We start from the raw sequence: 23,711 nt of genomic DNA, 5'->3' as shown, positions 1-23,711 counted from the left end.
ACACCTACTTGTGCATGTAGAAGAAGATGTAGCCGCTTCGGTCTCTATCACACTGAACGGTGGCCTCTAGAGTTCTAGACACTTCCAGGTCATTGTAGGTGAACCAGGACTGCTTCTTGATATCATAGACATCACTGATGTAATGACCTTAAAAACACAGAACGCACCTTTCTTTTCATGCTGCAGTTCAACCAGTAAGCTGGTTAGCTACATACCTCAGCTGAGAGACCTATGTCAGATTTAAATGCTAAAAGACCCTTAAGATCCTGGTCCCTCCATCATTCCTGGTCAATGAGCTGGTAACAAGCACAAGCAATTCCATGGACCCCACAAGCACTACGTCATCCACATGCTGAGTGTTAGGCACCATGACATCCTCAACCTGCTCCCCCACCAGCAAGCCATGATGGAAGACTTGCTTTGCTGCCTGAATTCTTCTCTGCAAATAATCCTGCTACGGTAATTCTGTATTACGGATTTTTTAAGTTAGATAAGAGATGAAGAATAAAATGTGGTATCTTTTACCTGAAGATGATGTGCTTCCAATATGGCTGACGATGCTGATGAGACGATAGGAGTGGGGAAGCTCTCCTGTCTGGGGGGGGGGGGGGGGGAGTTCAATTAAAGCTTTTAGGCATTCACTTTTGTCCCAAAAAAGGACAAGATGATTTATACCCGAGATACCAGCTTTGGCTACTGTATTCAAAGCTGCAACCCAGTCAAGGATTACAGAAACAGACACCCTGTTTCAGACCAAACAAGCAGTCATTCCAGAAGTGGGAAAAAGCCTCCCATCTTATTTAATCTTTCAGCAAGCCAGTGAACATGCAAAGGAGCCACTCTGACCTCACAACAGATGCTGACATGAGCTTTACACTGCAAAACTTTCTAAACAACTATTTCCTGAGTGACTTCCACTGATGTCAGAATTAATACACCAAATAAATATAGACAAGCAAAAAGGGAACACCATGCTTACTTCTGAAATATTAAAGAAATACCCTTGATAATGGTACACAGGTTTAACAGCTAATACTGCATATGTAGCCCAGATTCTCTTGTCATGCACCTGTAATGTCAGCAGACAATGCCCTCTTTGCATGCAGGAAACATGCTCTGTCTATTCACTGACAATAAAACTAAATGGTGGTAACTGGCTTTTGACAATTATTTTTTAATCCTCTCTGACCAGGAGATGTTACTTATAAGATTCACTGACAACACTCTTAAAATGTAACTTGTGGTTTAAGGGTAAGGTAATTGGTAAAGAATTGTAAGAAAATAAAAACTGCTCAAAGAAACTCCAATTATTTAACCTTTTCCACTCTACACAGTACTCCTCCCACTGAGGCAAGCAGGCAGCTTTCACAACACTGCTGTGTGGAGTCTGAGTGTGCCAGCGGCTGGCAGCACAGCCTAGGTTACAGTTATGTTTCACCTAATGGGAGTAAGATCTCGCCACAACTTCTCAGTTCTGGTGGTGCAGGATCTAGAAGCCTATGCATTGCAATTAAACTACCACGCTGGCAGAAGTCCTTTCTCTCTGTAAGTAAGAATTTCAGGCTCATTGCTTTAAATGCACTTGAACATTTCTGGTATAAAATTACTGTTTCCTTTTCACCATTATCCACATCTTAGAGAAACTCAGAGGGTGTCTGCAGCTGTTTTGTTTTGGTTTTTTTGAAATTAAAATAACACAATAGGACAGTCTCTTAAGGATAGAAATTTTCTATCTTTTCACTTTTGAACATAAAAGACCTTTCTAGACTCTGCACTTGCTTTGTAAAACTACCTCCAACACTAAACTGATGGTAAAGAAGGGTGTATTTCTCAGTTGGCTTTTGCAATCATAGATCACACCTCAGCATTTCTTTTCAGCTCTTCTGCTTCAGCTTCTGAATACTCCATGTCAAGAACATCCTCATTCCCAGAGTCTTCATCAGAACCAACGCTGTCCAGGAGAGAGCTGTTGAACTCTAGATAGCATGGAAACAATGATACGGTGTGAGAAGCCATGGCACACACAGGAATTCACAACAGGTTGAGGTGTATCTACCCACATAAACAAGCACAATAAATTGCTAATGTTTCAAGCTTCCTTTCCAAGGAAAGCAGGAGATACTGGAATTTCCAAATAAAAACTCTCTCTCCCCCAACTTGTCAGAGCAATAGTTAAGAAAAGTATCTTGGACTACAGAATTAATTTTAGCATCATCTCTCTCATACTTCTACAAAAGGGCACTATGGCAATGACAGCTGGGTGATAAAAGAGCCTTTAAACCCCCAATTCGCTCCAGAGCGCCAGTGGTCTGCAGCCAGAACTGACGTTAAAAGAAGTACAGCCAGTCTGGTCAGTGAACTGTAAGTTTCTGCAACAAGAAGCTATGAATTACAGTTTTAACTGTAAGTTGCATTAACAAAGTGCATTTTTCAATTAAAACTGGCATCAAAATGCTACTGCTGGCAGCAGGCATCTTTTCATTGTTTTCAACGGTAAGAAGGCTGCTCACTGCAGGAACTTCCAGTTTGCTTGGCTGAGCAAAATGCAGGCAGCTTTCTGTAAAGAGCCGGAAGGCACCACTGCTCCCTGTACACGCTGTTCCAAACTTCCTGGGATTCGGCAGCTACCCGACTAATTTAAGATTTTGTACAGTACTCATTAGGAGAAGTAGCTATGCTTTCACCAGCTAAATTAAAGCTATGGAGTCCTGGGTGGATGAGAAGTTGAGATTAACAGGACACTGCTCAGGATTTTTTTTTTTTTTTTCTTTTTTTAAAGAGACTATCATGCCAGTTATGATGGAGATGTTTTGCCAAAGTGAATCTCACACTGCTTGCCCTGTTAAATCATCAGATGCTGGATTAGCATAATCTTCTCGGGAAGTTTATAGATGAATCCCTTTAACTGAGAATATTTTACTGCTGGTTTCCACACTTATTCGGGCTGTTGTAAGCTAGACTACAGCCAAGAAACACAGCCACGTAGATAGGTCTCTGCATGAAGCACTTGCCACAGGTATTGCTAAATGCCACTTCAACGGTCTCTGGATGACTAGTGGTTCTTTGATTGCAGCACCATTGGGAACCTTCCTAAGACAAATACTACCAGCTATATGTTCAAGATTATTAGCATCTCCTTGAATAAATGCTGGCTGATGCCTTACAAATGAGACAGTAGCAAGTTGAGAAGTGCAAGGCAACGCTCATGTTTAAGTCAAGCAACTACAAATCAGGAGGAGGAAAGCTTGCTAGCCTTGAATTCTTCCTGGACACAAGAATCAAGGAAGACCTGAGAGGGACTGGGCAGTCAGTCTGCCAGAGCGCATCAGGGGACAGACCTCAGGCTGAAGGATGCTTAAGCAGCATTCAACTTACGTCTCTTCAGAAGCAGACATAGGTTCATCCAGTAATAACCGAGGGCCTTTAAAGGTGCCCGAGCAACTACAAGTACCTTAACACAGTATTTCATTACCCCTCCCCCTCCCTCTTTGGAGCAGGAATCTTCTCTTGGTTATGCTTTGCTCTGCCAGATTGTATGAAATCACTCACATGCCAGCCTCACACAAATGTTAAACAGTGCCTGAGGCTCACCACGCTGTCTGGATTTGGAGAAGACAGATAGTGTGTTTTGGGTTTCTTTTTTCACTGCCAACAGCTATACCTTGCAGTGAGGTCTGTCTCCCTCCTGTCCTGTATCAAACAGATACAGCACTTACTCATTCTCCTGGGCAAGGCCAGTGCATTCATTAATCAGCACTAAAATATCAATGCAAGTAAGAAATAATCCTTATGCTCTGACTAGGGCAATTAGCGTGCTGGCTTCTGCTGGGAATGCAAAATTTCAAAGTCCATTTTGCTCTCTCTAGATTAATATTATACATTAAACATATATTATATATATTTAATATATATTACATATATCTGTCTATATATCTATATCTAATTAAAAACTCAAGAGACTGAAATAAGTCATTTTTCATATTAAGTTTTTCCTGGCATTTGCCTTCACAACCAAAAGCAAGAAAAGCTGACCTGAGCAAAGCCAAACACAACAAAGCACACACCAAAAGAACACGAAATGCCAGCTGTCTTACAGACACTCAGGAGCTGCACTCATACATACAGATCTATTTTCTCTCAAAAACAACATCCTGGAAGAAGTTAAATAAGTTTCACCTTGTAGACTTAATTCCGTGGCTCGTTTAAGGTCGTCATCCTCTTTTTGTTCTCGTGCCTCCTAATGGGAAGAGAACAAAACTTAGCTCATTGAGACACTTTACTGTTTAAAATTCTTGTGGTGCTCTTTTTCCATTGAAACTGTGCTGCTCTGGTTTCTACAACAAACCTGACATTGTAAATTAAAGGTTCTGTGTGAAGGAATGTTTGCAACCAGCAAGAGTCCAATGTTCCCGTGAAACAGAACCTGGGACAAACCTTCATTAAGACTCGTCAAAGCTCCTGAAGTTTGGTATGCAGCAGAGCGAGTCTCTAGTAACACCGAATGCTTTCTCTGGATCATTAATTTGAAAAGCATCTGAATGAATTTGCAACCTTCGCTAAGGAAAGCTGTCACTTACACACAAAGCTCCTGACACTTCGACAAAATTTAGACTACTTCTGCCCAAAGCCAGCTGAGGACAGAGTCGTTAAATCCTGACAGATTTTACTATTTTTAAGCCATTTGAAAGTAGAGCCACTGGTTCTATGTAACAGGTGTAACTCTCAAAGGCAGGATGCAAAAAAAAGACACCACTAAAGAACCAGGTACTAAAAATATTGCAATGAGCAAGTAGCAAAGAAACCTCAAGTCAACAAACCCTTCTAATCTTTGAATAATATCATGCCCCTGTTCCTCCCACCACTCTTGAAAGCCCAGAGCTACAGCAAGCCAGTCAATAATATTTAATGAGCTGGCTTCTTAATTCAGGGTTTGAATGCTTTCAGTGCACCTGAACGCAGAACCCTAACTATGTATTTCAAATGAAGATAACCACAGCTACCACATTTCCATGCTTGAATCATTAGAATAGCAGATTTTCACTTCAGAACTGTAGCAGAACAATGCTCAAAGAGCAGTTTTACATTATTAGCATGAGGCCTTTTATCTCACTATTTCTAAAGCATTTGGGAATCTTTGTTAAACTACTCAACATCGCTGAATCAAAGCTACATCTGGCATGGAACATACCAACCAGCATCTCATAATGAGTAATGGGAGAGAAAAATCCAAGAGCCATGGAAACATCAGATCTCATAAGGAAAACCATGACAGCTTTAGTATTAATAGAGAGCAGACAAGGGCACCTATTTAAAGAAAGACCTGGCTAAGTACTTGCTTCACTCTCAGCAGCTCGGTTAAACTTGTGGAAATCAGTTTACAGGTCTTGAAATTCAAGTGGAATACAGATGGTTAGCACATAACCCGAGATCCTAATTCTTTCCAAGTCTAATTTAAAGGACTTGTTTTAGACTAAATTATTTGGGATCCTTTTTCCAATTTACTAACAGGGAAGGATCACATAAATGCTCAGTTCCTATATTCTTCTCTAAGCATCCCCTACTTGCTAGTACCAGAAACAAGGCACTGGGATAGACAGATCTTTAACTTGACCTGGCATGGCTGTTCTTAGCGTTTGGTTTGAAACCTGCCTCTTTCACTTTGAGTCTTGACATGGCACGCTTCAAGCAGCAACTGCCAGGGAAGCTAAAGGTGGGCTTGGATCTTGGTGACAGATAGTAAGAGTTTAGTTCAGTTTATCATCATTTTTATATAATGTTACAAGCCAGTGTATAAATGTGCAGGGAAAGCTTTGAGAAATCTGCAGGTCTGTGATGTGATATATGGTTTCCAAAGCACCTACAAAACGTGCCCAGATGTATCCAGGGCTGTCACTCTACTGACACTGGAGCTAGAAGAAACCCAAATCTTTTTTCATCTGGTTCTCTCAAAAAAGCAGCAGAATCCCTTTGCAATTACTGCCTGAACACAAGCTTTTCCTTTAGCCATCAGGTTTCCAGTGTTGGGGAAGATAACTCAAGGAAGCAAACTTTATTTCTTACTTGCTCTTGAAGGCTTTGAGCCAGTGCCTGCTGAAGTTCTTGTTCTTCCCTCTCTCTCTCCATATCGTACTGCTGCAGCCAGTCAACCTCCCCCTGGGAGCCTTCCGGAGTTTTGTTTTCCTTATTCTCATCAAAATCTTTAGTTATCTCTGTGAAATTGGCAGGACCTGAGGAATCAGAAAGTACAGTTATGCTTTCCTGGGTCTTCTGTTACCAGCTAAATCCTCTTTAAATCCTTGCAGCACAGTGACATCTACTGACAGGGAGAGTTCACCAGCCATAAAAACCCCACACGAGTCAAATGGAAAAAGCTCCAAAACAGTCTTACGCTTATTTTAACAGGTGTAGGATGAACCATGTGATTAATCCCTGAACCTGTTCTCTTCTTAGCCTTTTATGTTCAGTCAGAAACAGCAACTTTAGTTAAAGTAAGATGTCGCACCCCACTAGGTTTCTGCAGTCATGAATCTGACACTTGAATTTGTCTAGAAGGAACCATGGATTATAAAAATTTGCATTGCATATTGTACCTCAGAGTACTACAGATGAAACCACAGTTAAAGCCAAATCATATGTAAGACAGAAGGAAGCATAAATCTCAAGCACTGTTTAAATCTGTCAACTTTTTGCATCAGGTAAGAGCCTCAATCCTGTGAACTTTATCTACAGCTTTAAAAGTGCAAGAAGATTATAACTTTTCAGTTCACCTTTAAAGTGAACGCTATGGCAGAAGTATTTTATAAAACTTCTGGAATGAACATTCATTCAACCACTGCATACATCTCCTGCAGTTGCAGGACACTTTGATCTCCCATTTGCTAGAATCAGAACCTGCTCCAACAGCTATCATGCAACAACACGTGAAACTTCATAGTTTTGCCCTATGCAGACTTCAACATCTGCTCATTAGTTATTAGCAAGGATTATACTCTCAGTATCTGTGACCTCTTAAACACAAGACCACCAGAACCAAAACTATAATCCATCAGTCTAATCCTCTTAAGGTGAAAAACAAAACAGAATTTATTACATGACCTTTGAAAACTTCCAATGTAAGAAGAAATACTCACTTGACTCATACAACTGTTATTTGAGATTCATGTAGCAGAAAAGACATCTTCTGTCACGTCTAAATTAGCCTTTTTTGAAAGCACCACAAATTATTCAGTGTTTACAAAAAAAATTACTAGCGGTAACAAAAAATGGACCAAGTTAAATCAGTCATATTTAGAATCATCTTGTCTGATATAGCAAAGCATCGTTTGCAATTAAGTTTCCTTTAAATAGAACATGGGATTGTGAACTCATGGCATGTTACATTCAGCTGCCGTAACTGGTAACTTAACATACACACATACCTCATCTGAATGCCAAACCGTATGCTTTGAGAAGTACTTGTGGGTTTTGGTCATACACAGTCAAATACAGAAAGCTGAATGCAATGTTGAGTGTTAACTGCATTCTTAATGAAAAAATACAGAAACCTTTATTAAACACATACTTTTTGCTTAAGTGTCACAATAGAGCCTTCAAATAATTACATTATACTTTCCAAAGAAAACCTGGAGAGGGAGATATTTACATGGCCACACACTCACAACTCTCTTTCACACAACCATAAACAACATTAGTGTATATAAAGTAGGGCACAAACAAGGCTGACCACAGACTTAGTTTTCTTATCCACTGCCTTCCAACATGAAAGCTCTCAAGAGTTGTCCATTGAAACAAGTGTGATTTTTGATAATAGAGTGAGGTTTTTTGTTGTTAATATTTAACTTCCTGGCTCTCAGAGGAGAAGGCAGGCATATTGTTGGCCTGTTTTTCCAGGCTAGTGGAATTAAAAATCTGACTGAAAGCATATAGCACACAACAAATGATAAACACTTAACTTTCCTTCAGCCAACTAAAGGAAGACACTCAATTTCCCCACACTGAGATCAAACAGGCTCCTTCTTGTACTTAACTGTGTTTTTGGGTCAGAGGCCATAATTCACATGCTGAGACTCTTATGCTCAACGGTCCACTCTCACATTAAAAAGTATTAGAAAAAAATTACAGAGATAGTGTTAAATTTATTAGTAACTAGTGAAAAAATAACTCCATTTAGGAAAGCATTCTAGTCTTATGCACCCCAGACATCACTCTTGCACATCAGCAATGTGAACACTGCTACCATGCTGCCCAGGCTGCCACAGCTACAGAAATGAAAATACTTTCTGATTACGGAAGATTAAGCTCCAGACACTGCCAAATCTTAGTAAATTGAATTGTCTGGTATGGGAACCAGTGGAAGCATGTGTTAATCGTGAGAGAAAAAAAATGGAAATTAACTCTGAAGATGACCTTACCTTTATCAGAAAGGTGACAGACATACAAGAAAATACATTTTCACAGTTCAATGAATTAAACACTTTATACACAGGGAAACTGTACGAAAACTCTGAGGAAGTCAGGCAGTTTCAGCAGTGGACTTGCATCCAGATTCTGCCACCATACATTACTACCCTGCTGCTATCAGTAACCTGCTTTAGCTTGCTATAGTCCAATTAAGATGGTAACTTTGCCTTACCTGAGTCTAATGCTGCTTTGGGTTTCTCCATCTCCATAGATTCCAGGTTTTCTGGCAATTCCTGAATTTCGTCGTCTCCAAAACCAGTGTCTGGGCTGCTTGTGGGCTTATCTTCATCATGGCTCAGAGACAGAGAGGCTTCCCTTTTGCTAATCTCTAAGACAGCTGCTAGCAGCTCATCTTCACTCATCCCATCAAAACCAGCATTTCCCAGCTCAGGTTTATCACCCTCCATTTTACTTCTTTTTGAACCCTACAGTTGAATGGACTTATGATTAAGCGCTTGAATAAACAGGTATATAACATCAGCTTTACATTTCTGTGGAGATTTTTTTTAATTATTATTTTATTAACCCAGGGAGTGGGAGCTTGGCTCTGTCAACATTAAACAGATAGTTATGTAAGACTCCATGGAGAGACAACCTTCATAGCTACATTCACTCCAAGGAATAATATTTAAATATAAACTACAACCAGTTTTTACAGGCCCTGTGGATTAACATACACAAATTAACTCTTCCCTTTTCCTTCCTTTCCTTCAGCACTTGTTCCACCTTTAGATTCTGATGAATCCTCAAGCCTCTGGCAAAACAGTGCTGAGGCACAAGTAGTGAAATTGCAAGTTTGTTAACAAAGGCTGAAGCAGCAACATGAGAGTAATTGAACTTGAACACAGGGATGGAAGAATAGGAACTGAAATCAGGCTGGTATGAAGAGCAATTAAAATTAGGTTTGGTGCTGCAGACTTGCCATATGAAATCTTGGGGGGGGGGGGCAGGACTCTGCAAACCAAGTAAGAAAACAGTTAACCAGGGAAAGGGGGGAATTATTCTTTCCTAAGGGGAACAGAATGACTTTAAATTGGAAGAAAGGAAAACCAATTTAGTCATAAGCTGAATTTTTCCTTTTTTAGCTATTTTCCTAAAACTGACACTCATCAACTCCTACTCCATATTGACTTGCAACTAATATAGTAATTTCAATCATTTTGATATTAACTGTTAACCAGGAGGTTAACCTCCATGTACACATATTTACACAATTACACTACTTACCATATGCTTAGATTTTTTTCCCCCTATATTATGTTAAAAATGGGGAAAAATAGTTTCTATCAGAATGTACTTACTCAGGTCTTATTCCAAACTGCGTTTGGATGGATTTCAGAACTTCATTAAAATGATCAAAAATACATTTTTACTGCTGCTTTTTACTTAAATACAGCAAGCTTTTGATGAGCAAGGCTAGTTTTATACGGCAAACATTTTGTATTAAAACTGGCTTATCAAACAAGATTAGCAAATGAATTAGCCAACTAAATTGCTTGTTCTAGACATCATGCCCTCCAAGAATTAGAACTGACAAATTTCACATCTATTCATGCACTGAATAAGGAAAGCAGAGTACCTGCTTTTTAAGCTTTCTGATTTCTCTCTCTACACCTGTAGGCTACTAATGTCAAAACTGGTTTAGCTCTTCAGCAAACCCTAGTGCCAGGCACTTTGCCAACAACTACCACTAATTCAGTGGCTGGACTTTAAAGACTTGGCAGCATCTGTGCATTATTTGAATACAACTTTTCTATTAGAAATTATTTGCATAGATTTTAAAGTAGCTTAGGCTCTAATACAGGCTGCTTTAAATAAGTATTTTTAAAAAAAGTACTTCAAATACTACTTCATCTGCAGAGGCAGAAATCACAGAAATTGCGGTTCTGCCCACTTTAGCTGGATAACTGCTATTTGCCCTGCCAACCCAATGTCGTATACCCCTGCTGTTCCAGCTGTTCTCCCACATGGCAGGACTGTTTTGCAAGCAGTGCCCCACAGGGGATATACAGGCCAAAGTGACTACCAAGCCCCTAATGCAATCACATCCACAGCTGCTATGAGATGCATACCAAGGGAAATGGTGCAGCAGCAGTAATGCCACTTCCAAGGACCAGGACCAGGTCCTCCCAGGACAACACTGAGAAGGGCAGAGGATCTTGTTAATGATCACAGATGGCTGGTCAGGCTAGTGGTTGAGGAGTGGCCATCGTGCACAGCCACAAAGAATAAAGTCACTTATGTAGAATCATCACCACCACTGTTTCTTTCCCACAACAGGCTGGAAAGCCTATAATTAATTTGCTATTCAAATTAATAGGCTTTATTCCCACAATTTCTGCACTCACAGGGCTTGTGTGATAGAGACTACCTACACTTCCTCATGAACAAAACTCAAGGAAGAATAATTTAGGACAGTCTGGAATACTTTTTCTATACATAAGAGGGACTTCAAAGACAAGCTAGTTTCCTCCCCCCACCTGCAGCCAGCTATAGATGTGCCATGCAAGACAGTAGTTGCCTACCCTGTTCCTGAGACCTTCAGCAAAGGGTTTTCTGCTTTCTCCCAAAGCAATCCATTCCATCCCTACACATCCTGAGCATCAGGAAGTTTTCCCTAACATGTCACCTAAAAAATCACCGTCTGCAATTTGGTCTATTACTTCTTGTTCTATCCACCACAGGCATGGAAAACAACTCAGGTGTTTCTATTCATTTCTTTCCCTTCCTTGAAGACACAAGCTCTGCTTATGTTTCTCCTTAAACTAAAACTAAAACCCCCAAGTTCACTCGCCTGCTCTTTCCCCAAAAATCTTCCTTTCTAAACCTCTGACCATTCATGTTCCTCTCCTCTGGCCCCTCTCCAATTAATGTACAACTCTTTTCAGTCCGGAGCCCAAAGCTGGATACAGAACTCCAGCTAAAGCTCAGTGCTGAGGGAAAAAGGAGGGTTACTTCACACAACCTGCAGGCTATGCCTCTGTCTATACACTTCTGTTTTCAACCAGCCTGACCTCGTGACCAGCTGTCACCTTTCATGCCCTTTCTGAAGGCCCACTGCTTTCCCAGCTGTTCCCATCCTGCATTTACAGGCAATTAGTCCTGCTAAGATTAGCACCTTCAGCCTGTTCCTACTGAACAACCCCTCCTATTTTTATGCAATTTCTCAGATTTGTCAAGATCATTCTTAACTGTAGTTCTGAGCTTCATCATACTGGCAGCCCTTTCCAGCTCTGGGTCTTCTGAGAATTTAATACTCATTATCTATTTTATAATTTATTAAATACTGAGTGGATCAGGTTCCTCCCTCGGTTTGATCTTCCCATCAGAACAGAAACTGTAGGTATCTTCCTTGTGTTACCTATTGCTGTTCAGCCAGCTTTACTCCTGTCCTTTAATGCCATAATCAAGACCACAAGCCCCTGCTTGATTAAAATAACCCCATGAACATTGTAAAAAACTTTAGAGAAGCAGAGATGCAGGACACTTGTCCTAAGCACTAGGCCTGCAACACTTAATAGAAGAAAGTAGTACTGCAATATAATCCTCTAAGCTTCTTGTTTTCCCTTCTGGGTTATCATTCCTTCCCACACAACTCATCTACTTGCTAATACGCTGCCCTGATAGAGGCAAAAAATATCTTGGCAACATTAATACTAGTCACAATGAAGAGCTTGAAGGCAATTTGAAGTTAACTGTGCCTTTACACCAATGAACTTGATCTCTACACACTTCTATGTGTTCACCTCCAAAGACTGATAGCTTCAGTTTCTAAAAGCATTTAAAAAGCCACACTCGAAAGGGGACACAGATTGGATGTGCAAGAAGTTCTCTCAATTGAATATTTTGCCTAGTTCAACTTGTACTGGATCTAATTTAATCAAGGTCTTTACTGCATAATTTTATTATTGACAGCCCATTATATTTCAGCTTGGGAACATTATTAGTGAAAGTTACCCAAAGGACTGACAAAACTGCTAAGCAGCTGGTATACATAACCTGAAAACTGAAGTGGAGTTGCAATGCAATTACCTCTGTTCCCAGTGGGAACCCAAGACAACTATACAGAGAGGTCAATTAGCAAAGCACTCCCTTCCAGCATTGCAGTGCTAATTAGGAGAAAAAAACCTTATCTTACATCAGTTTTACTCACAGTCTATGCTAAAAAAAGCACAGGCCAGACATGAGCACATACAGGATCTCTGTATATGAAAGTTTGCGGTTTTTTCCTTACCTTTTCCGGCTCTTCTTGCAGTTGTTGCTGATCTCTAGTCTGCACGTTACACAACCTTTGGCTATGGGCAACAGAGCGTTTCAATGGCTCATCATCACTGTCAGAATCTACATAGAGTGCTGCAGAGCTCTTTGACTTGAAAGTATATTTTCTGTAAATTAAAAACATGGCTATAAAACTTCATAGCATTGTAGCATTGTACAAATCTGTTTCAAAGTAACTGTTAAAGAAATGTCACACCCAACTTTCATATTGCGGGGCAGTGAAATCTGGGGAACAAACTGCAACAATTGACAATGACAATTTATTAACAGCAGGCAGGGTTTTCAGAAAAGGTATATTTTACCAGGTTAACTGACATACCTACTTCAAGCCTGCAATAGCAGCTTACAACGTTAAAAGTTACTAAGTGTCTGGCTCTTGCTTCTAAGGCCAAGGATTCTGCACTTTATTACCTAGCAATCTAGACAGTACTCATTTGAGTCGAGTCCACAGTAACATGTAGAACTCGGCACAAACCATTTGACTTCTGAAGTTAACTAAGCTGGACACAGGACTTCCAACATCATTACTAGGATATAAAAAGCACAAATCTGCACAAGTTTTCCAGTTTTCCTGTTGGCTCTTTCATCAAGATAAACTCTTGCTTCTTTAGAACAGAAGACAAGGGAGTCTGGGGAAGTCGTGATTTCTGCTCAATTAGGAAATCTGGTGTTTAAGTATTCCACAATGCAAAACTATCCAGTGTGATATCACATTTTTCACTGTAACAAAAACTGGCCTTTCGAAACAGCCCATAAAAACAACACGCTCTCATCTTTGCAAATAAACTTAAGGAACTAACCACCTGTTCCCAGAACACACATTGGGGCTCCATAGAACCAGAATAGAGAAAAGAGCTAGGCTACAGAATTAGAAACCATTTTGCTTCTTATGTATGTGGCTTGCAACTACAAATGTAAGCTTGTTTAAGATATCTGGCATTGAGAAATCATCTGTACAAACTAAATGCAGTTCTCATTCTGATGCCCTGCCTTCTGTCTGAAAGAAAATAATCTTTGCTTACTTACAAGTCCCCAAAGGCTCTCAAAAGAAATGCTAAGGTGATCATGTCAACTAGGCAAATTGTACCATTGATATTAATTTCAGCTAGCATGTACAACCAATAAAACTCAGATATGAAAAAAAGACAGTAGCTGAAATAATTTACTACAATAGAAAAAACAGAAAAATAGAAAGAAAGGAAAACAAATAGAAAAAGTGGAAAGATTAAAGAGGAAGAATTAGAAAATTTTAAAATGCCTCAAAAATTATCCCATGAAACCCCAGGCCATGGGCATTTCAGAGCTATAACTCACCTACAAGGTGTGGAAGTGCTTATAGTACAGGAATTCACCATTTGGGAGGCTTTCAATGGACGGGAACTATTAAAAAAGCAAAGTATTTATTGCAGCAGTTACAGTCTTTAAAAAATAAGTGTTTACTTGTCTGCTATGCATGCAAATCCGTGACCAAAGAAACAAGCAGAATACCATTATGTACTTGCTAATTGCTTAGATGTAGAGTAGTAACTCCATCACGCTATAAATATACAACAGTTGTTCAAAACCATATATAATCCTTTAAACTTGATTCACTTCTTAGTGATGCACCCTTAGGGGCAAGCTCACAAATTAAAGGCTTTAGGCTCCCATGTCAAGACAACTCATTCCTTTATTTTTTATTCTCACCAACACTTGAGTTCCTGCTCCCAAACCACAGTCTCCTGCTGCTGTCTGGATCAGCCGGTTTTCTGGCATGGCCCACGTCTCCGTTTCTCCTCCCTTACCTAGATTCTTCTAAACAAACTTCCTGCTCCACTTAATCCTTTCATGGGCTCCTCAAAGTCCATCACTATCACTACACATCTGTCCACCAGATGGCTGCCAATGCAGAAATCTTTTCAAACCTTCCCCCTCAAACCAGGGCTGCTTCTCTCCAGCTTAAGTTACCCTTCCACTCTCTGGTCAATCAGAATACTTTCAATGACTAAAAAAAGCCATTGGAAAGCTATTTCAAACATAAAAAGCCATTGGAAAGTTATTTCAAACATATTTTTTAGTATTTCTGCTCTGGTTAGCTTAAGCTGCTTGTTGTGTTTAAGATTTCTGTTGTTAAAGCAAACTCTTGGGAAACATCCACATAAATCTCAAACGCCACTAAACCTTCAGCACAAGAACACATGCCACACTGATGAACATAGACACCAGATGTGTCCTAACTCACTACAGCTACCGTGGTTATGTCACTAGGCAGGGACCACAAGAGACCTGAGGGTTTCTTGTTCCCTATTCTGCCACAAACTTCCTATGTGACAAATGGCACGTTTAATCTCTGTGTCTCAGGACAAGCAGCTGCACAGAAATAACTGTCACAGGGAAAAGGAGAGCCTATTTTCAGCATGTGAAGTGCTCAGATACTACAGTGGCACAGGAAAGACAATGAAAAATGAATGATAGCACAGGAGGTGCAAGTGGAAATTAGCAGAAAAAAGTAGGATGTTACGTCTCCTAAGCAGAGTTAAGTGTGCTGTGAAGGGAAAGGTAATCTAGGTTATTTTGGACTGAGAGGCATAAATTTTAGAAATTCCTAACAGAAGCTCTCTTAAGAAGGATAGAAAGTTACTTACAAGGACAGTGAAGAATATAATCTTACCAAATATTCCCTAGATAATGCCTCACCAAGTCTTCCTACTGCTGCTGTCATGCTTCCTTTCCATACATGTTCTCATGATGGCATCATTACAAAGCAGCAGTGCACATCTGAAGCTGTGTAATTGTAATGTTTCCTTGCCCAGACATCTTCTGGAGGAGATCTGACAACTGCCTACCTTGTGGCATATGTGCTTAACACGGCATGGATCAATCACAAGTTGTACACTTACACTGCAGAATGGACACTCCATCCCAGCGTCAGTGGCAGCCTAGTGCTTTCCGTACAGTGTGAAAGCAGGGTTAAGTATCTTGGAATAACCACCTGCTGCCCGACTTTATGATTGAGAGACAATGCTACATTGAAGCTGTATCGTTTCAGATGAAGAATCAGGACCCTGAGAGATATGAGAGAAGGACAAATATTAATCTCAAGACAGAAGTCAGAAAACCTATTAAAAATCCAGGTAGCGCTGTTTACAAAATGCATTCACTGAACTCAAAAATGGATTATTATTTTGGGGTGGTAGGGAAACACTATCCACCTTTTATATGGCAAAAGACAGGTAATTACTCTCCTGTCCATCACTCAACTTTGTGCAAGGTGCAGAATGCAGACTCTGCCAGCTCAAGAGGCTTGCTACTTTGATCTGCATCACCTTGCTCTTCAGTCAAGAAGCAACCAGCTCTTACCAAACTCATTATTTCTGCTACAGTGAGAGGTAGGAAACAAACGAAATATTCATCATTATAGGCCAGAATGCTAGTATATTACTCCCAGATATTCATTCAAGACTGTGATGGAGGGATCACACAGCTGCCCAAAACTGAGGAAGAACTGTGCCCAGTGCAAGATGTGTACTTGGTTTATCTCACAACACTTTCTCTTTGCGAGAGCTTTTGATCACAACAGTATAAGAGCCTGAAAAGGCCTCCTTACACTGAATCTTCTCCCTTATGCTGCACTTTGTACTGTCTATTTAGATCATGCAGCTGTATCATCACTCATGTTGTGCTAATATTCAAAAACTTTGACAAGGGTTTTGCAGTGCTAGCATAAATAGACTAATTAAGCAAAATGCAAGCTAACTACCAAGTTACTGGGTTCAGTATGAGTATACCTGGGACAAGGACATAGGCCAGATAAAGTCCATCCAACTGACTCTTTTAACTTTACATCCCATGAGAAAACGATCCCTACCTCCAAGCACCTCCACTCTAAATAATGAACTAAACCCAACCACGAGGTCAGAAACTACTGAGCATGCCATTAACACTCAAAGTGTCTGCCTTCTTCCTCAAAGTGCCATGCTTACCAAGACAGAAAACAGGTATCAACAATGGAAGAATTAACTGATCAAAGCAAAACCCTCTATATACCTTCTGGCACTAATGTCTCCCACTCAGTCCTGCCTATCAGGCCAGCTGAGCACAAAATATTAAACTTCCAGAATATATTTACTGTTTCCGCTTCCCTCACATCCCAGAAACCCCAAGAAAAGGAGAAGGGGAAAACTCAGCTCTCCTTGTGTAGCAATAGGGAAGAAGAAAGAAGTTTTGCAGTGTGCCCAAGAGAGCTTCTTTAGAGGCAAACTGAAGAACATCATGAAGAGTACTGTCTGCATGTGCATCTTTCTCACAGGCTGACCACTGCACATGCTGTCCCACCCATTTTCCCAGCTTTACTCTTCAAGGGACTTTTGCTTGCACTTTTGTGATGAGTGCTTCCATGAAAAAGAGGAACAGATGTCAACATCTACCTGGGAAGCCTGTTGAACTTGTGTGTGACAACAGCAGACTTTCCATTGCACTTCTCACAGGAATACTCGATCTCCTCTGCCTGTTTAAGAGAACAGAAACACGACTAATGGAATAAAAGACCCATCAAGCAGATCTCAACAGAAAGCACATTGCTTTTGGCTGTCACAGAAGCTCTTCGAAACAGCAGTTACACTTAAAATTATAGTCACCTTCAACATGACCTAACCTTACAATCTGGCAACATATCCACTAATACAAGCAGAATTTTTCCTGCAAGTCTATTGCAGACCAGTGAATTAGCCACAGTTGAGACAAATTAGCTTCCAAAGAGGGGGGACAATCTTGCAAGGTTTACAGTTTTCTCTCCCATACACTGGCTTTTTTTTTTCCCTAATAACCTTTGGTGGAGGATAATTTGCCATGAAGTTTTCTCTCTAGTTCAAAACTACAACTTTGCTCCTGAAAAGCTATCCTCATCTAAACTTGTCAAGGATGTGCTGCACCAGAGTAGAGTTTTGAACAAACAGCAAAAGGGGAAGCATCACTGTGCTGAAATTACATGACTTAGCCATCAAACATTTCTACAGACCTTTTCTTTAAGTGAGGCCAAATGACACCACTACAATTTTAACAATTTTTTAAATCCTAAGTATAAGACCTCCACCAGCTTTTAGAGGAATAAGCATGTCAATTACTCTATCTGTTGAAACCACTATCTGTAAATGGAGAAAAAAACCACAGGTCTGTCTCAAGATATGACAAAACACAACACTAATTCACAGACGTAAGGCTCATTTTTAGCTTTCAGAAACCTCACCTTGAAGATCTACTTACAAGATGAGCATCCACGTATTACAACTACTTTTTTAATTACTATATCTGCATGACCTTTTTTCTCCATGCTAATTTAGGCCAGTACATAAGCTGTTAAAGCATCCTAGCCCAGGAGAGGAAGCAGCAATTCTTGAGTGATGTATCTCAGTCTGACATCTTCCCTTCTCTCCTTTGTATTTGTTTATGCCTCAACTCATCCACCACAAAATGGGGAAGTTTACCTATTTCACAGCAGTATTGAAAGGATCAGTTAACTTCTGCACAGCATTTTACAATGAACACTCCTGTATGCTGTTAATGTACAAACCTCAGAAAAGTGCAAAGTTAATTATTTCACGTGCCTGCAATCATAGTCATAGAAACTAATAATTGGCTATACGACCAAAATTTCCATATGGTACATAACCTACATATACTCCGCAGTGAATAACCCCCCTCCCCCCCAAACTATGTACCCGAAAAAAGAGGTCAAGGGAATCCTGGATCGATCGGGAAGGAAGCAATTTCTTTCTTCGCGGAAGGTCAATGGAGAGGTCATTAAACTGTTCTCGTTTAGTGACTGTTTCACCACACCTAAAAAAGAAACATGCTTATTGTCCTGGTTTCAGCTGGGATAGAGTTAACCGTCTTCCTAGTAGCTGGTACAGTGCTATGTTTTGAGTTCAGTATGCGAAGAATGTTGATAACACACTGATGTTTTCAGTTGTTGCTAAGTAGTGTTTAGTCTAAAGTCAAGGATTTTTCAGCTTCCCAAGCCCAGCCAGCGAGAAAGCTGGAGGGGCACAAGAAGTTGGCACAGGACACAGCCAGGGCAGCTGACCCAAACTGGCCAAAGGGGTATTCCATACCATGTGACATCCCATCTAGTATAGGAACTGGGGGGAGTGGGGGTGGGGGGGAATCGCTGCTCGGGGACTAGCTGGGCATCGATCGGCAGATGGCGAGCAATTGTATTGTGCATCACTTGTATATTCCAATCCTTTTGTTATTACTATTGTCATTTTATTAGTGTTATCGTTATCATTATTAGTTTCTTCTTTTCTGTTCTATTAAACTGTTCTTATCTCAACCCATGAGTTTTACTTCTTTTCCCGATTTTCTCCCCCATCCCACTGGGGGGGGCGGGGAGTGAGTGAGCGGCTGTGTGGTGCTTAGTTGCTGGCTGGGGTTAAACTACGACACTTATCTAAGTCTGATGAAAACTATACTTGAAATTAATGACAACTTACACTTCTTATGCTAAAGTAACTTCCCAGTAAATATATGCCTCTTGATCGATCTATTTTTACTGATCAAAATGAAACTGATGCTTATGACAAAGTTGAATTTTGGGATCTCACTTTGATGCTTTAGAAGTTGAAAGAAACACTTGTGTAAGGGTGAGAGCAAAAAACCACAGACTGCTTTGGAGAGGCAAGTGATCAGGTATACGGGAAATCAAAGTGACTGCTATGTAGCTGAACACATCTTCTTCATTCAGCATTCTTAGGAGAAAAGAAGTGAGCCCAGTCCAGAAGAAGGGAAAGCCTAGAAATACTTTCAAACTGTTTTTAGAAACAAAATAGTAGACTCCATCTAAAAAAAAAAAAAAAAAAAAATCTCAGTTTTCTTATGCTTTTTTTGGGGGGGGTGGGGAAGACCCTACTGTCATTTGCCTTCAATAATTATTACTTGCATGCAATTTACTTTCCATTACTTTAGAGAACTAATGCAGTGCACACAGAGTAATATTCCCAAATATCTGTGTTCAAAACTCTGTGGAATGCAAGCATCCTGTATGGGAATCTGCTGCATGGTTCATATGCAACAAATGCCCAGACATACTGGTTTACATCTTTTTCCGCAATAACCTAGAGAGACAGAAGAAAATGCCATTCCCTGGAAGCCCTTAGAAAGAACAAATTATAAACTTGGCTTGCCCTTTTTTTTTTTTTTTAAGAGGAACCATTACTTGGCTGAAACCCCCTCTTCCCTCTATTCTCATACAACCGGTAGACAAAAACCAAAGCACAGAGGCTTTCTGCTGGATATGTAATGACGAACTAGATGGTATGAAACTGTTTAAAGAAGGCCTGTAGCAGCAGACAGCATGGTGTGAAGTTTACAGCGTTTCTAGACCATAGAATATTTTCTAAATATCTAGCTTTGAAAAAAACATAGTTCTAATTATAGCCTGCAGATGAAGTCATGTAAGACAGAAACACTTCCCAGTCTTTTAAGGTAAGTACGAGAAAAGCTCTCAAGCATACTTACATTTTGCAAATGATAGAATGCTGAACCTCAAACTCTAAGTTACTGATAACTGGACACGTATAAACTTTGGTGGCTGAGAGGTCATCAGAAGCCCGTCCAGGTGAGTTATCTTCATTAGGGACTGGCTCACTTTTCCAAGTTTTGTTTAACTTTTCCATGTCTTCCTTCAGCTGATCCAGACACTGGCTCAAGAACTCATGTGCATCCTAGAAACGGAGTAAACTCTAAGTGATTTTGTACAACTTCATTCAGTATCTTTCTCTCAAACACACACAGACTTAGGAAATTATGTTTTAGTTCATTGCATTCAGCAATATTAAGGCCGTTCTGCTCTAACAAACAGCAGGCAATCGTTGTCATTCAATCAAAACCTCAAGTCTCTGTCAAATAGAGTTGAAGCTTGACAGAAGTTCAGTGCAGTCCAAACACTGAACAAATGACACATAATTGTTTCGAGACAATATGGTACTTACGTTCTGCATGTACCCAGAAAATCTCTCTGCAGTAGCTGAAATGGCACTTTTCACCTTCTTGAGCAGCTCTTTCTTAACCTCAGGGCTGCAGACATCCTTTTTAGCAAGCAGATGGGCAAAACGTCTGCAGAAGTCAATGCAATGAAACACTGATTGGCTTTCCAGGACTTTAGAGAAACAAAATAAAACTCATGATACCTCATTTTAAGAGTCTCTAAAAGCTTTTCTCCTGTGATAAGTGGTTTAGGGGTTCTGTATGAAAATATCTCATATATAATTAACCTTCTCCATTTCAAGTATTTTGAAATCTCATTTGAGGTTATCATTGGAACAGGACCCAAATGAACAAAAAAGATTTCACAATCTTCTAAGGTAAAGAGAAGAGCCTTATAAAGTTCAATAAACTTATTTCTGCTATATCTTTTACGAGAAAAAAAAAACCACAATGCTTTTTGAAAATGTTTGTACTGATACGAGATGACATCACATGGCACCAAAATAAGCAGCACAAAATCATTAAATTCAACTTGCATGGTCACACTGGTTTCTATTTTTTTTTTTTTATTTATTTTTAAATTTCCACTCAGTTTCAAGCCTTACTTCTTTTGGCAGTAAAACATTACAACAGAGTAGACAAAAGCTGTAATAAAAAGAGCCATGAAGAGCTCCTTGGTCCATGCTATGTATAGCGTTACTGGTAACTTTGTTAAAGAACTGTTGAAATTGACTTTACCTGTGCCTCTCAGTTATTGTGATTTAGTTATCTTTTACAACTGCTTTACGATTCCACAGGAAATACACACCCAATATATTCCAAACACAACAGTTTCGGTCATAGTACATACATGGGAAGATGATGGGAAGACATCATGTTCCGTGACGCACAAAAAAAGACAGAAAGACAGGAAAGACCTGTGCAATCCCCTCCCACCCCAAACAATAACTAATACTCAGTTACCCAAAGAATCTGATCAGTTTACTGCAGCTCAACAAGTTTCTGCTATTCTGCTGCGCTACACTAACAGTGTACGCTACCCTAACCCTCTACAACTGCTCAGGGAAGCATGTTAGGAAAAATGCCTTTTCCACCACAAAGCAGTTGATAGGCAATCCCTTTTCCACCAGAAAAATATTTGTCATGTTAGATCAAGTGCCAATACCCAAACCAATAGAAGCCAAAGTAGATGCTACTGAGTATCAACGCTGACTTGTATTTAGGCACAGGATCACACACTGCCCTCCATCAGAGGTACTATGACACAAGCTCTACCCACACAGTTTACCATTAGGTATATGGGCCACAAGCTTCAGAGGTCTTTCTACAAAAATTAGGGAAAGGACATTTCAAGAGGCACGTGGAACAACCTCTGATCCCAAGTAGTGTAGGAAGAGTTCAAGAAGACAGAGCAAAACCAGAAATGACCCCAAAAGATATAAAACACTAAGAAACGGAAACAGAAATGGTCCTGATAATCCTGAATCTTGGTCAGCAAGAGAAAAGAAATGAGGTACAGAAGAGTGTATATGATAAAAATCCCAAATGGCAGAGACTGCAGTACATGGAGCAAACAGCAGTTTGTCTGATAGACATACAATGGAATCTGAATGGCACAGGAATTCAAAATTTCAGAGAGAGAAGAGTTTTACATATTACAGAAACCTTTGGAGTTTCTTGACATGAAGTTTGACTGAATTGAGAGTTCAGGTGAATTTAGAAAAATATTAAGTATGCAGAACTTGAACACTCTCCACAGCTACTAGACAAAGGATATTTTCCAAAAAAGCATAAGCCCTCACGTATCAGGTGAAGTTAGTGGCCAGCTTAAACCCTAGCTAGTAATGTGTTAAAAAGAAGTTATTCTGCATCTATTTATTTTGCAGTTTCTTGCATTTTCTTCTGAAGCATTACACTCTGCCACTAGAAATACAGTAGAAGGTATAAAAGACTGCCTGTAACTCAGCACTGCAATTTTTAAGAGCCTACTTCCTATTTGTAAAGTAAAACTCCAAAATACAGAGAGAGCTCTAGGATTTATTTTATTATCTACACATGCAAATTACCCTCTACAAAGTATTACCCTCTGCTTCAGTATTACAAAACTAGTTTCTCAGTAATGAAAGAGAAAATATCCTTCCTAGAAAGTGAATTTTACCTGATAAGTGCATTGAGTGGAATTTTTTTCCATGGGATACCCTGCTTGAGCAAATCATTAGCAAAAGACTGAATTGAAAACAAGGACTGTAGAATGGCATTCATATAGCAGGTGTTTCCCAAGTTTGAAAATCTGGAAAAAAAGAAGATGGAACATGGTAGGTATGTCAATGTGTAAATATGCCAGTGTTAAACATGGCACTACTAACATGTAGGACATTCACCCCAGCCACTCCCCACAGAGTTTCCTATTGGAGCTGTCCTCCTGCCCTTCAGACTAAACTGAGGTGGCATTTATCAGGAAAGCACCCATGAGTTTCTACAATCAAAATTTAAAAAAATGCGTGTATATACACAAGATAGAGAAATAAATCATGAAAGTGTATGAAAGGAACATGAATTATCTGCAATTATTATATCTCTAAAATCCTCAGGAAGTGAATTTAAGAATACATATTTTCCAAACTAGGGAAGTGTTCCCTGTCTCAGTGTTCATTAATTTCAGGACTTTTTTTTCCTTAAATAATTGTAACAAGAATGTGCGTGTTCTGATGATCAAAGTGTGCATACTAGATAAAGAAAATTAAGTTTACCCTTGTAATTGTTGTTGAGGATGGGTGGAAAGGGGCACTCGGGGTTTGTTCCACCCTGTATAATCTTGATTAGATCTCATTTTTTTAACAGAAAGAGGGGCAGGCTGAGAAAGAAATCCCAGGCTTCTTTTGGCTGAAGGAGTCTGGCTGGATACACTAGACCTAAAAACATAAAAGGATAAGAAGTGTAAGATTTCTAATGCTCTTCCTTAAATAGCTATAGTCCATGACATTGGAATTGTATCGTTATAGAAGACAAGG

The 23,711-nt window shown here is 39.8% G+C and overlaps 1 protein-coding gene across 5 annotated transcripts in view; it reads right to left on the bottom strand.

Annotated features, from left to right (window-relative positions):
- USP37 (ubiquitin specific peptidase 37) overlaps positions 1 to 23,711 on the bottom strand; it is a 39,553-nt gene that overhangs the window by 4,459 nt on the left and 11,383 nt on the right. For 3 of the 5 annotated variants that reach the window (XM_052791215.1, XM_052791217.1, XM_052791216.1), the window contains 15 exons: positions 23,451 to 23,612; positions 22,859 to 22,990; positions 20,706 to 20,829; positions 20,233 to 20,438; positions 18,435 to 18,552; positions 17,145 to 17,224; positions 15,618 to 15,782; positions 14,053 to 14,118; positions 12,695 to 12,845; positions 8,633 to 8,885; positions 6,061 to 6,227; positions 4,177 to 4,237; positions 1,861 to 1,976; positions 526 to 595; positions 9 to 147 (listed from right to left, as the gene is read on the bottom strand). In XM_052791215.1, coding sequence (XP_052647175.1) covers positions 9 to 147; positions 526 to 595; positions 1,861 to 1,976; positions 4,177 to 4,237; positions 6,061 to 6,227; positions 8,633 to 8,885; positions 12,695 to 12,845; positions 14,053 to 14,118; positions 15,618 to 15,782; positions 17,145 to 17,224; positions 18,435 to 18,552; positions 20,233 to 20,438; positions 20,706 to 20,829; positions 22,859 to 22,990; positions 23,451 to 23,612 — 2,010 coding nt within the window. Of the gene's footprint in view, positions 1 to 8; positions 148 to 525; positions 596 to 1,686; positions 1,977 to 4,176; positions 4,238 to 6,060; positions 6,228 to 8,632; positions 8,886 to 12,694; positions 12,846 to 14,052; positions 14,119 to 15,617; positions 15,783 to 17,144; positions 17,225 to 18,434; positions 18,553 to 20,232; positions 20,439 to 20,705; positions 20,830 to 22,858; positions 22,991 to 23,450; positions 23,613 to 23,711 lie in introns of those variants that run through there. The other 2 variants (XM_052791218.1, XM_052791219.1) reach the window with 2 other exon arrangements.

Source organism: Harpia harpyja, chromosome 7, assembly GCF_026419915.1.
Source record: "Harpia harpyja isolate bHarHar1 chromosome 7, bHarHar1 primary haplotype, whole genome shotgun sequence".
Classification (NCBI taxonomy): Eukaryota; Metazoa; Chordata; class Aves; order Accipitriformes; family Accipitridae; genus Harpia; species Harpia harpyja.
Note: the sequence above shows the minus strand (reverse complement) of the source record. Positions and strands in the feature narration are given on the sequence as shown.